Source organism: Astyanax mexicanus, chromosome 15 (assembly GCF_023375975.1).
Source record: "Astyanax mexicanus isolate ESR-SI-001 chromosome 15, AstMex3_surface, whole genome shotgun sequence".
Classification (NCBI taxonomy): domain Eukaryota; kingdom Metazoa; phylum Chordata; class Actinopteri; order Characiformes; family Acestrorhamphidae; genus Astyanax; species Astyanax mexicanus.
Genome location: NC_064422.1, coordinates 40,683,744 through 40,696,866, shown reverse-complemented (window position 1 = coordinate 40,696,866; position 13,123 = coordinate 40,683,744). Strand labels below are relative to the sequence as shown.

At 38.8% G+C, this 13,123-nt stretch overlaps 1 protein-coding gene and 1 long non-coding RNA gene across 2 annotated transcripts in view; one reads left to right on the top strand and one right to left on the bottom strand.

Annotated features, from left to right (window-relative positions):
* Positions 1 to 9,382, bottom strand: part of mmrn2b (multimerin 2b) — a 25,582-nt gene extending 16,200 nt beyond the window's left edge. Inside the window, exons 1-4 of the mRNA XM_007239985.4 lie at positions 8,176 to 9,382; positions 2,969 to 3,091; positions 1,751 to 1,857; positions 253 to 327 (exon numbers count right to left, since the gene is read on the bottom strand). Coding sequence (XP_007240047.3) covers positions 253 to 327; positions 1,751 to 1,857; positions 2,969 to 3,091; positions 8,176 to 8,447 — 577 coding nt within the window. The 5' untranslated portion in view covers positions 8,448 to 9,382. The remainder of the gene's footprint in view (positions 1 to 252; positions 328 to 1,750; positions 1,858 to 2,968; positions 3,092 to 8,175) is intronic.
* The window catches only part of LOC111192625 (uncharacterized), a 25,830-nt gene extending 12,707 nt beyond the window's left edge, over positions 1 to 13,123 (top strand). The window contains exon 4 of the long non-coding RNA XR_007424415.1: positions 10,972 to 13,123. This is a non-coding gene — a long non-coding RNA (uncharacterized LOC111192625). The remainder of the gene's footprint in view (positions 1 to 10,971) is intronic.

The window sequence follows — 13,123 nt, the reverse complement described above, 5'->3', positions numbered from 1 at the left end:
GCAAGAGTGAGTGAGAGTGAGCGAGAGAATGTGAGAGTGAGACAATTTGAATGATCTACGTTTCTGTGCACTTGGACGGTGTCGTGGTTTTGTTTACCTCGCTGTGTGCATTCTCCGCATTTAACACATCCATGCAAAGTATCGAAAATGGGCACTCATTTTTTTATTTTTTTATTTCAGTAGTTAGTTGTACTAACAAATTTTTGTCGGTGCATTTCGGTATGAAATTTTAACACTCAGTTGAACACTTGCCTGAGTCGTCCTCTCCAGAATGGTTGTCGTTCTGGGTGTTCTGGGTGTGCTCCTTACTGGACTGAGTTTCTTCTTCTGTAAGGTTTATAGATAGAAAGTGTGGTCAAAGACATCATAACTGCACAAGATAATCAGTTTTATCATTTTGTAGCTCACTATCTACACAAGCAAAGTCCTTCACGGTGGCAATCTTTGCAGTCCTGTGACGCCATTATTTCTATTTATACGAGACTAGCCTTTCATCTCTATGAATTATGAGGGACCAAAATACTGGAAACTTTTGTTTTTGGGTTCAATACCCTCTCATACTGTCCATAGGATATTCAACATGGCACCTCATGGCAAAGAACTCTCAGAGGATGTGAGAAACAGAATTGTTGCTCTCTGTAAAGAAGGCCAAGGCTATAAGAAGATTGACAACACCTTTAGACTGAGATAAATCACGAAGGCTAAGGTCATACAGCAGTTTTCCAGAATGGGTTTTCCTCAGATCAGGCCTCCCCAGGGTCCATTAAATAAGATTGACTTTAAAACCACCAGAGGTTTGCTTTAAAAAAATCGATGATTGAATGCTGCCAGCATTGCTGCAGAGCTTGAAGAAGTGGAAGCCTGCAGTGCCCAGACCATATGTCATAAACTGCAACAATTCTGTTAGCATAGGCTAATCCATTCACTATGGCAATCTTAGCATTGCTTTCAGGCAATTATCTCCATTATTACAAGTCCAGCCTCCTATCTCTATGAATAAGGAGATACTAAAACATTACAAATTGAATCTCCAACCCAGATAGCAAAAACCACTCAGATACTCTCATTTGACACCCCGGTTGCAGAGTGTAATATGGGAATCAGCCAGATTTGCATTTGCCAACAGTTTAACAAGGGTGAATCACTTCATTAGTAATATGTGTATATATACATATATACACGTAGTAAACTTAAGTGTTAAACAAACCAAAAAAGCTGTTAACATGTGGTTTCTGAGGCTGATAACTCTGATGAACTTGCTTTTCTTTTTCTGGAGTAGTCCTAATGAGAGCCAGTTTGATCATTACATTTTTCATGGTCTTTGCGACTACACTTGAGGATGCTTTTAAAGTTCTTGAACTTTTTCAGATTGACTGACCTTTTTTCTTTACTTAGTTGTGTAGTTTGTGCCATTATATGTATTAAAACATTACTCAAATATTCACTATTCACTGTATACCTGTAACTCTACCTCTTCACTACTTTACAACAACTGATGCTCTCAAACACTTTATTAAGAGACAAGAAATTCAAGTAATTAACTCTTGATGAGTTCAGCACAGCTGTTAACTGAAAGCCTGAATTCCAGGTGACTCTACCTCATAAAGCTGACTGAGAAAATCCAGCAGAGATGTGCAAAACTGTCTCTATCTAAGCAAGAGGAGCTACTTTGAATAATGACACTGAGTTTAAGGTCTGTCCAAACTAGGTTATTTTATTTTTATTGTGCAGAGCATTGTGATTTGTGTACCTGTATCTTCACAGTTGTGGCCTCCATGACCTGGGCAGCACTTCCAGTGCAGGGCTGTGAAAATCCTCTGCTTCTGTCTGTAGACCGGGCGTGATGAGAGCTGATACCTGAATATAAACAGAGAAATATACAAGCTCAGAGCATATGTAGTCAGAACAAGCACAGATAAAAAGTAGTAAATGATGTGGAGTTGATGCTGCAGTTGGTCTGCAGGTTTAGGTTCAGCAACAGTATGTGCTGAAAGAATGAGGTCAGCTAACTACCTGAATATACTGAATATAGACCAGGTTATTCCTGGATCAATGGATTTTATCTTCCTTGATGGCACGGCCATATTCCAAAATAACAATGCCAGGATTCACGGGGCTGGAATTGTGAAAGAGTTCAGGGTTCAGGGAGCATGAGATCATCATTTATCATTTTCACACATGGATTGAGAGAGAGTTCACCACAGAGTCCAGACCTGAACCTCATTGAGAATCTTTGTGACATTGCAGAAGCTTATTGAAACAATGCCACAGTGAATGCGTAAAAGCAATCAAAGATAAATGCGGTTCAACCAAATATTAGAGTGTGTGGCCTTTTTTTAGTTGCCAAATTGTGGCCTGGTGTCATGTGACTCGTTAGCGTTACAAGGTCTCAGGTGTGAATGGTTATCAGGACTTGTTCAATTTGTTGTTTTGGGTAAAATTCTCTTATACCAGCCACTGGATATTCAACATGGCACCTCATGGCAAATAACTCTCAGTGGATGTAAGAAATAGAATTTTTGCTCTCCACGAGGATGGCATAAGCTAGTAGAAGATTGATAACACCCTAAAACTGAGATAAAGCACAATGGCCAAGGTCATACCCCAGTTATCCAGGACGGGTTCTACTCAGAACAAGCCTCCCCAGATCACTTATATGAATCCCTGTCATTTTAGTCTTCACCCTCCTGGTGTTAGGCCATTAATAGGGATGGGGCGAGTACAGCTAAAAAGTATGGTTGGGATTATTGGCATAGCTAAATCAGAAAAACGGTCTCTAACACCCTCCTTTAGCTCTGTGTTGTCATAATTGAGCAGTGGATGAGGATTCCAGTGGCAACCCGTAAAGATCTAGTGAACTTTATGCCCAAGAGAGATGAAAATTAATGGTGGCCACACAAAATGTTAACACACTGGGCACTTTTCGGCCATTTTCACTCATGTTTTTAGGCTTATTGAACTGACTTACTTGTATATCTGGCAGTCAGGGTCACCTTTACTACATGGGTTGACCGTCTTCTGAGTGTACGTCTCAGTTCCACACAGCACTGCCATCGTCACCACCCGCCGGTGAACCACCGCACACCAGTTCCTGCATAGTGAGAAAAACCACCACAACACACACACACATAAAACAGAAAATCTGGATTAAAAGGATGAAAGAAGAAAGAAGAGACAGAGAGGAGGAGGAAGATGAGCGCTGAGATACGCTGAGATAGGACAGGGACTGACACAGGAGAGATAAACACTAGAGGATGGGCACTCTCAGGGTCCAGTCTTTTCCTCCTTCCCTTTAAAGATACAGGATAGATTATATCACTTCTTTAGAAACTAAAGAGGGGGTCTTATTTTCCTCACAACTAGTGTATCTCTGTCTTTTATCCGATAAAAAGAGAGAGAGAAAAAAGGGACAATATAATATGTTAGACTCAGTGGGCCCTATCGTACACCCTGTGCAAGGAGCGTTGCGATGCTCATTGCTATCTTACACCCCGTCAACAGTCTATTTTCACGCCTTGCGCACACTCTGTTAGAATAGTATCAGAGTTTAGGTATAAATCTACACTGATGGGTGTGGTGGTCTGGAAGTGAGGTGTGTTCAGGTAAATTTCTGGCATATTGCTATCTTGGCAATGTATAACACAGGTGCGGCACTGACTGATTAAAACCCTGACAACAGTCAATCATTAGAGTCCATTCCTATAGGTATAGCTCAAACCTGACTTTTAACTCAACAGTAAACAGAATAAAGAACAAAATAACGTTGCGCAGGTCAGTATCTGTCTCTGCTGAGACGCACAAAAGCGCTGCGCTGTTAAGATACGAACGCCCCAAAGTCAGAGCTCACCTGCCTCTTAGAGGGAATGACAACGGGCACACTGATTGGTTTGTTTTAGGTTACGCCCAAAATGATAAATAAATACACCCATGATTACTTAAGAGAATTAGCACTTGCTTTTTGCGTGTTTTGAGCCAAGCAAGGGTTTTTTTTTTTTGTGTCCTCACGATACCAAAGGCACACCAACACGCCCTGAATCCAGCGGCATTATCCTCAATTGAACAATGTGCTATAGATTAATAAAATGTAAAAAGGGAAAATGTAAAAATAGAAATGTATTAAGATTTTATTCTTCTTCCTGTGAAGTCGCTGGTTGGCGTTTTGCAGATACATGATCATTATGTTACCAGATAACCCATATGTTACAGGACAGACTGAGCTCTGCTTGGATCAATATGCTAAAGGCTGTTAATGTAAATGTAAGGTCTTGTGTAGGTCACAGTAAAGCCCATGGGAAGGTGACTGTAAAAGCAGTGTTTTGCTGAAGAAAGGGATATTTTCCCTGTAAATCTGCCTCCCTCGCTCTTTCTGTCTATCTATTTATCTCTCTCTCTCTCTCTGAATCCTCCCCCACTCCCAGAGCAGACACTACTTCTAGGTCAGGACACACATGTGTTCTTCACAAACGAGCAGAATTCTCACAGTACAATGGGCTTTGTCAGTGGAAGGAAGTTTAATATAGTCGCCCACACACTGTCCCATATTACAGCCATTTTTTCCTTAACAGATAGCACTGAAACACACAAATAACACCACTTAAATTGACTGACTCACTCATGCACATCATGCACCACTTTCTGTGAAGTGAAAATTGTCCTTATTTGCCCTTAAACTGCCAAAATTAATTTAAAACCTATGTTATGTTAGTGCATCCCATAAAAATTTGAATATCATTGAAAAGTGACTTTATTTCAATATTTCAGTTCAAAATGTGATCTATTTTAAGCATTTATTTATTTTATTATTGATAATTATGGCTTACAGCCAATAAAAACCCAAAAATCAGTGTCTTACAAATTTAGAATATTATACTGTGTAAGACCAATTGGTACTTTTGGTAACTATTTTGACACATATAAAAAGTAAAAAAATATATATATAATAAGTAAAATGATAATAGTAAAAGTAAAGTAAAATGTTAAAAATAATAAGAAGTGATTAAATGAATACTAGAACTAAAAACAAAGAAGAAAATATAAAACATTAAAATAAAAAAAATAAAAGTAATAATAAATAAACAAAAATAAATAAAATTAATAAGAAAAAAAGATAAACTAATAAAAAGGTTATTCGAAACAATCACAGGCTTTCTGATAGTGATTAGAAACTAAACGTTTAAAATGATTCACTGATCCCAGCCGAGCATTTATAACATCAAAGGGACTGAACACATTTAATAATAATTTAGAAATAATAAGAAATTAAATGGTAAAAAATAATTTTAAAAATAAAAGAAGTACTCATTTTAAATCAACATTTAATAAATAAATATATATATGTAAAACAGAAAATTCTAAAATACCATATAAAACTAATTTGACACATAATTAAATAAATAAAATATAAGATAAGTAAGTAGATAATAGTAAAAGTAAAGTAAAATGTTAAAAATGATAAGAAGTGATAAAATGAATAATATAACTAAAAAAAAAGAATGAAAATATAAAAAAGTAATAATAAATAAACAAAAATAAATAAAAGAAATGTAAAAAAGAAAATAAAGACTAATAAAAAAGTCATTCAAAACAGTCATAGGCTTTCCGAAGGTGATTAGAAATTAAAAGTTTAAAATGATTCAGTGATCCCAGCCGAGCATTATGTATTATTATTAATTGAGATCAGTGAAGAGATATAAGCTGGAAAATGGCCAGAGAGTGATTTATAGAAACAAAAATTAGCCAATGAGATTCTCTTCGTGCAGCTAGTGAGGACCAACCAACTGAGTGAGTAGTGAGTAGTGTAATAAATCTTAAAGCAGAATGGTAGATGGAATCTAAGATAACACCTTAAACCTCATAAAAACAGACGGGGACGTTTCTGAGCCGTTCCTTTACACTAATGTGAGTAATATGCTGATGTACAGTGTATTGTCTGATTTATTTGGATAATAAATCACAAAACAATAAGATTTCTGCTGATTCTCCCACAAACAATGTAACCTCACTAAAAATCCAAGACCCTGATCTTATCTTATAAATCTCATTGAGTTAGCCAATCGCTATCTGTTATCTGTTTACCTCTAAACAATCATCTTTCTTGCACATATAATCTATTCTTGCTTCCTTTGTTCCCTTCTCTGTCCTCTATTCCTTTATCTTATTCCAGCTGCCCACACCTGTAGATCCCTCATCTGTCCTCCTCTCTTTAATCTTTACTTCTTTCATCTCTCCTCCGTTTTATCAATTAATCTGTCTTTAAAGACGTCTCATCCCCGGACCCTCCCTCAGCCGGCTTGTCGGGACCCGTCCTCAGGCTGTGCTGGTCCAGACTCAAAGCCGCAGTGACGTTGCATCACTAATTGCCCTTTGCGTCTCCCTCGCTGTGTCACACTGAGCATGCCCAGTGCGGACCTTATTCCTCTGTGCCCCATCACTCACAGCAGCTCAATTTCTGAGTGTGTGTTTGTGTGTGTGTGTGTGTGTGTGTGTGTTCGTTCAGACCAGCTGGGACTCATAAAGCCTACAGAATGTGTTGTAGAAGCCCAATAAACAGTCACACTTATCTCCCCCAAATGCTCAAAAGCCTCAAACACTCTGACAGTTCTTTAGAATTCAAGGCCAGACTATTAAACCCGCTGGAGTCAGTGTTACTTTTATATTATATATATATATATATATATATATATATATTTATATATATATATAGCTCTGGAAAAAATAAGAGAGCACTTCAGTTTCTGAGTCAGTTTCTCTGATTTTGCTATTTATAGATATATGTTCGAATAAAATGAACATTGTTGTTTTATTCTATAAACTACGGACATAATTTCTCCCAAATTCCAAATAAAAATATTGTTATTTAGAGCATTTGTTTGCAGAAAATGAGAAATGATGCAGAGCTTTCAGACCTCAAGTAATGCAAAGAAAATATGCAAATTCATATTCATTTCATATTCAAGTTTTAAGAGTTCAGAAATCAATATTTGGTGGAATAATAACCCTGGTTTTTAATCACAGTTTTCATCATGCATCTTGGCGTCATGTTCTCCTCCATCAGTCTTACACACTGCTTTTGGATAACATTTCAGTTTGGTGTGATGGCTTGGTTTGATCATTCACCGGCAACCATTTTTAAGTGGTCTCTTATTTTTTCCATATATATATAGCTTTATATATGGTGGGTCATGATTCTCAGCACTGCAGTGATTAGCACTGATTAGCATGGTGGTGGTGTATGAGGTGTTAGTGTGTGTTGTGCTGGTGGGGCAGTGGGTGGATCAGATACTACAATAGTGCTGCTGGAGTTTCGTGTCATGCAGCCGTCTGCCAGTAGTCCTGGCTCTAACACAATGATTCAAGGAAAACATATGGAATTATTTGGTAAACAAGAAACGTGTTAAACAAACTAGAATATGTTTTATATTTTAGATACTTCAAAGTAGCTCCTCTTGCTTAGATTAGACACTTTTGCACATTTCTGCTGAGTTTTCTCAGTCAGCTTTATGAGGTAGAGTCACCTGGAATTCAGGCTTTCAGTTAACAGCTGTGCTGAACTCGTCAAGAGTTAATTACTTGAATTTCTTGCCTCTTAATAAAGTGTTTGAGAGCATCAGTTGTAAAGTAGTGAAGAGGTAGAGTTACAGGTATACAGGGAATAGTGAATATTTGAGTAATGTTCTAATCCAGATTATGAGAAGAAAGAAGTACTCAACTAAGTAAAGGAAAAAATGACTTTAGGAAATGAAGAGCAGTCCCAAACTAGACCATGAAAAAAATGTTATGATGAAACTGGCTCTCATCAGGACTGCCCCAGGAGATGAAGATCAAGAGCTACCAGTGCTGCACAGGATAAGTTTATCAGAGTTACCAGCCTCAGAAATCGTGAGTTAACAGCTCCTCAGGTAAGAGCTAAATATAGGATCACAGAGTATTTTGGTTTGTTGAACAGTAATTTTAAGTTACTACATGATTTATTATGTGTTCCTTCATTGGAAAAAACATTGAATGACTCTTTTTATTGAGTAAACACATCAGTAATATTGTACAATAAGTTGATAATATTATTATTGTAACAGACTTAGGACCACCATAATGCAATAGTCATATAAAACGTGACTGTTTTACATAATTTATGCTCTGATTTGAAACACAGTTTATTAATAAACCAGTTGAACTCACCCAGTCCGTGCAGGCGGTTGTGAACTGCCCCTCATTGGGGTCAGTGGACTCTGTGGAATGCTCTGGGCTTGCTGCAGTGGTCCAGCTGTGCTGTGGTGCCCATGCCCATGCTGATGCCCATGAGGTACGGGCAAATGAGCTGTACCAAATGTGCCTGGCTCCGAGTCCCTCAGCACATGCATCTCCTCCTCCACATCAGGGTCCCTGGCCCTCAGCCCAGCATGGCAGAGTGCTGGGTGAAGCAGCATGGCCACTAGCAGCTTTAGGACCATTCTGCTGCTGCCCAGGGTAGATACCAACACCGGCAGTGGAGGGGTCCTCGGTTCAAGTCCAGCTTTGGCTACTTCTGGAAACTCCAAAATCTACTAACCTTAAAACTTACTTCTGTTTCTCACGCTATCTTTCCTTCTCTCTCTATCTTTCTGTTTCTCACGCTATCTTTCCTTCTCTCTCTCTCTCTCTTTCTGTCTCTTTCCCCTCTCTTTCCTTCCCTCTATCTTTCTCTTTCTCTCTTCACCCACTTCTTTCTGAACATTCTCACCAAAACTTAACGTATCCACACCCTCTCTGTGCCCACTCCCTCTCTCTCTCTCTCTCTCTCCCTCCCTCTCCCTCTTTCTCTATCTATCTATTCTAGCTCTCTCTCTCTCTGTCAATCTCTCTCACTGCCTCTCGGCCTCTCTGTATCTCTACCCCTCTATTTCTCTCTCTCTCTCTGCCTCTTGGTCTCTCTGTCTCTTTACCCCTCTGTCTGTCTTTCTCCCCTATCTTTCTTGCTCTCTCTCTCTCTCTCTGTTTCTCTCTCAACCCCTTTGTCTTTCTCCCCCTTTCTTTCTCTCTCTCTTTGTCTCTTTATCCCTCTCTTTTTCTCCTTCTATCCTTCTGACTCTCTTAACCCACTTCTTTCTATAATAGGCTGAACATTCTAACCAAAAACTTCCTCTATCCCCACCCTCTTTGCACCCACTCCCTCTCTCTCTTACTCTCTCTCTCTCTCTCTCTCTCTCTCTCTCTCTCTCTCTTTTTCCCCTCCCATCCTCAGACAGAATCAACGCCCTCGAACAATTGCTGGAAGTTGGTGAGCTGTTGGAATTGCTGGCTTGTGAAAGGTTAGAGGTGGTGGAACAATAAACCAGTGCGTCTCCAAACACTTTATACTTAACGCTCTCGCACACTCTCACACGCTCTTACACACTCTTACACACACACTGAAGGAGGTCTGGACTGGTGGCAAGGCCACACAGGAGTATATAGACCCAGCTCAACTCACCCAGTAATTGGTTGCTCCTGGCAGGAAAACAGATGTTGTGCTGCATCCTGTAGTCAGGTTACTGTAAATTTGTTCAGAATGAAATAACCCTTACATTTTCAGAATAAATGGTACAAAACTCTCACTGATGTGGTACCTTTAAAGGTTCACTACTGGTTAAAAGTTTTAGAACGCCCCCTATTGGTTAGTAGTCCAGTAGCAGTGCTTTTAATTTTCTCTCTCTCTTATTAATGACTTTATTATTTCTGCACTTTACCTCTATCAGATCTCTAATTCTTCTCTTCTCTGCTGAAACTGGAACTAAGTCCATTTAAGGTTAAGCTGAGCTAAAGGCTAAATCTGTTTCCATGTGGGTCAGCCAGACGTGACTCTTCCTGTAGCAGTTTTTTTCACCAGTTTCCAAGAGTCTTTGTTTGAAGGTGTAGGAAATAGTACTCACCGCTCTCTGGCTTCATCTGTAATTTCTCTAAAGAAAAAACTTCTAATTAATTAATCTTTTAATAGTTTTTCTGTGGAAAACACAGGTGCACCAATGACTGAATACAATGCAGACAGACATCAACAATCAGATGTTTATTGCTATCCTGGCAATGAAAATGCATGTACACTCCCACTTATTTTACACAAATATACAGCAGTACACAAACCCTTTTATCAAACTTTTACATCAACAATATACAGAATACAAAATAAAATAACATTAAATGACCTTAAAACGAGCAGATCAGTTTTCCTCTGCAGAGAAGTATTGGACAAGCCCAGGTAGCTGCACCGTTAAAATAGCAATCCGCCAAAGTTAGAATAACATGCTGATTGGTTTATTTCACATTACGCCAAAGACACCCATGTCTTTTGCACATTTGTAGGTGTACTTTTCCTGTCATTATGATAGCAACAACACTGAAATGCCCTAAATCAAGCTGCAAGGTGCACGGCTAATGGTTCACCAAATAGGGACCGCTAAGGCTCTCTTGGACTCCCACCCACTGCATTGGTGTAGCATCACCAGGCATTAACCCTCCTGTTATGTGCTGGGTCAAATTGACCCATTTTAAAGTTTGAAGATCTTGGAAAAATCGTTTTTTATAGTGTTTTTTTCAGTAAGAAACTTCTTCTGCTTGCCTTAATTAGTGTAATCAACATATAATATGGAAATGATTCATCTCACATATTTACAACCACCCCTTGCAAAAACCAAAACTAAAACAAAATTGCAATGTTATGTTTTATTGTTATGTAAAACTATTATTTTATATGTTGATCTTGCAAATGTAATAAAGTATTGAAACACTATAAACAAAAAAGTTTAAACGTATTTTAACATATTTTATAAATGAAAAACGAGTGAATTATCCTAATTAAACCACTACCTGTTACAGGTAAGGAACAGTATTGCACTAAATATTGATAGAATAATTAGTAATGGAGTTAGTAATTAAATATATACACTGTTTGTTTGGATAATTGGAATATTAGTAATATTATCAATAAATGAAGTCTGCTTGTGTGTGTTTTTGTGTGCCCAGTACACAGGAGGCCTTGTTCTCAGCGCTGACCCCGTTTCAGACCCCCACCCTGGACCCCTTCATGGATGCAGCAGACCCTCAGCTGCCATTTCTCAGGCTGAAGAGAAAACATGCCACCAGCGGAGAGGTTGTGAGTGGGCCGGACTGTTTGGAGAGTCGGGAGCTCTGGGAGAAGGAGGCTATTGTGTGAGGAGGGCCCGGGAGGAGCCGGCCCCTGGCAACAGAGTGGCCTGGTGGTCCTCAGAGCCTCGGTGTCGACCCCGCCTGCTGCTATCGTGTGTGGCTCAGCTGTGACAACATATACACACACACACCCACACATACACACACTGCTGGTCCAGACACTTTCAGCACAACCCGGCTCTTCCTGCTCTCTCACACACACTCTGATGGAGCACTTCCTGTCTGAGTTAAGGGTCTTACACACTGAGCGGACCCTCCACCACACATCTCTAAATCATCTCATCATCTCCTGCTCATCTTCAATTACATATTTTTACTGCTATTTAGGAAAATGTGATTTTTAGTTTTTATTAGTCTTCTGTAATTAACATTTATCAAAAGGACACTAAGCGGTGGGCACCAGATGCTATGTAGAGGTGTACGTGATGAGCAAAACATATATAAAATTGTGAGCAATTACAATAAGAATGGTTAAAATGGTGATTTCTAAGGCAAAAACACTGCTGATCAAAAATAACATTTACCATATTTTTCACACCATATTTTTGATCAATAAACGTACATTTTTGGGTCTATTTTTTTTATACAGAAGGCTCACATCGGATTATAAGGCACATTATTTTTAAAGTTCAACGAGTGCTGGATGTTAATCTACACAGATTTCTCTCCTGAAAACTGTTTCTTTGGGTGAGTAAAGCGCTTTAGTTTATCTACACTAAGATGAGATTAGATTCCCAGATTTGCACTAAAGCTAGCCATAGAGTTTTCCGGTAACCCAGGGCAATATCAGCTAGCGGTTTGCCCCACATAGCTTGTTTTACCCGGTAAACACACAGGCTACAGTCTGATATATTTATCTCTAAACAGCGGAAGAGTAATGCTAAAGGCTAATGCTAAAGGGTAGTGCTAATGCTGCTCCAGCAGTGCTAGCTGAGGTTAACAGCAGGCTACAGTCCGACATACTCACCTCTGAACAACGAAAGAGCTAAATAAAGCTTAGCACAGTTAGTAGCACAGTTAGCAAATAATGCTAATGCTGCTCCATCAGTGAGAGCAAAGGTTATCAGCAAGCTACAGTCTGATATACTCACCTCTGAATGATGAAAGAGCTAACTAGCACTTAGCGTGGTTAGCAAAAAATGCTAATGCTGATCCAGCAGTGATAGCAAAGGTTATCAGCAAGCTACAGTCTGATATACTCGCCTCTGAATGGCAAAAGAGCTAACTAGCACTTAGCGCGGTTTGCGAGTAATGCTAATGCTGCTCCAGCATTGATAACAGTGGTTAGCAGCAGGCTACAGCACGATATACGATATACTCGGCTCTGTACGGCAAAAGAGCTAGAACTTATTCTGATTGAGATGCTGTGGATGACCTTAAACAGGTGATTCATGCTGGAAACCCTCCAATTTGTCTGAATAAAACAATTCTGTAAAGAAGAGTGGAACCAAATTCCTCCACAGAGATGTGAAAGACTCTTTGTTATCAGTAAAACTTCATTGCAGTTGTTGCTGCCAAGAGTGACACAACCAAGTTATGAGATTTAGTGGACAAACCCTTTTTTACACAGGGCTAGATTGGTTTGAATAGATTTTTTTCCATTAATAAATGAAATTATCATTTAAAAAACTTTTTGTTTTGTTTTTTATATTTACTCAGATTATCTTTTGTCTGATAATAAACTACAGCTCTTAAAAAATGATGTTTCTTTGATTTTACCAAATTTAAAACCTCTAGAATATAATCAAGAGGAAGATGGATGATCACAAGCCATCAAACCAAGCTGAACTGCTTGTATTTTTGCACCAGGAGTGGCGGCATAAAGTTATCCAAAAGCAGTGTGTAAGACTGGTGGAGGAGAAAATGCCAAGACACCAAATATTGATTTCTGAACTCGTAAAACTTTATGAATATGAACTTGTTTTCTTTGCATTGTTTGAGGTCTGAAAGCTCTGCATCTTTTTTGATA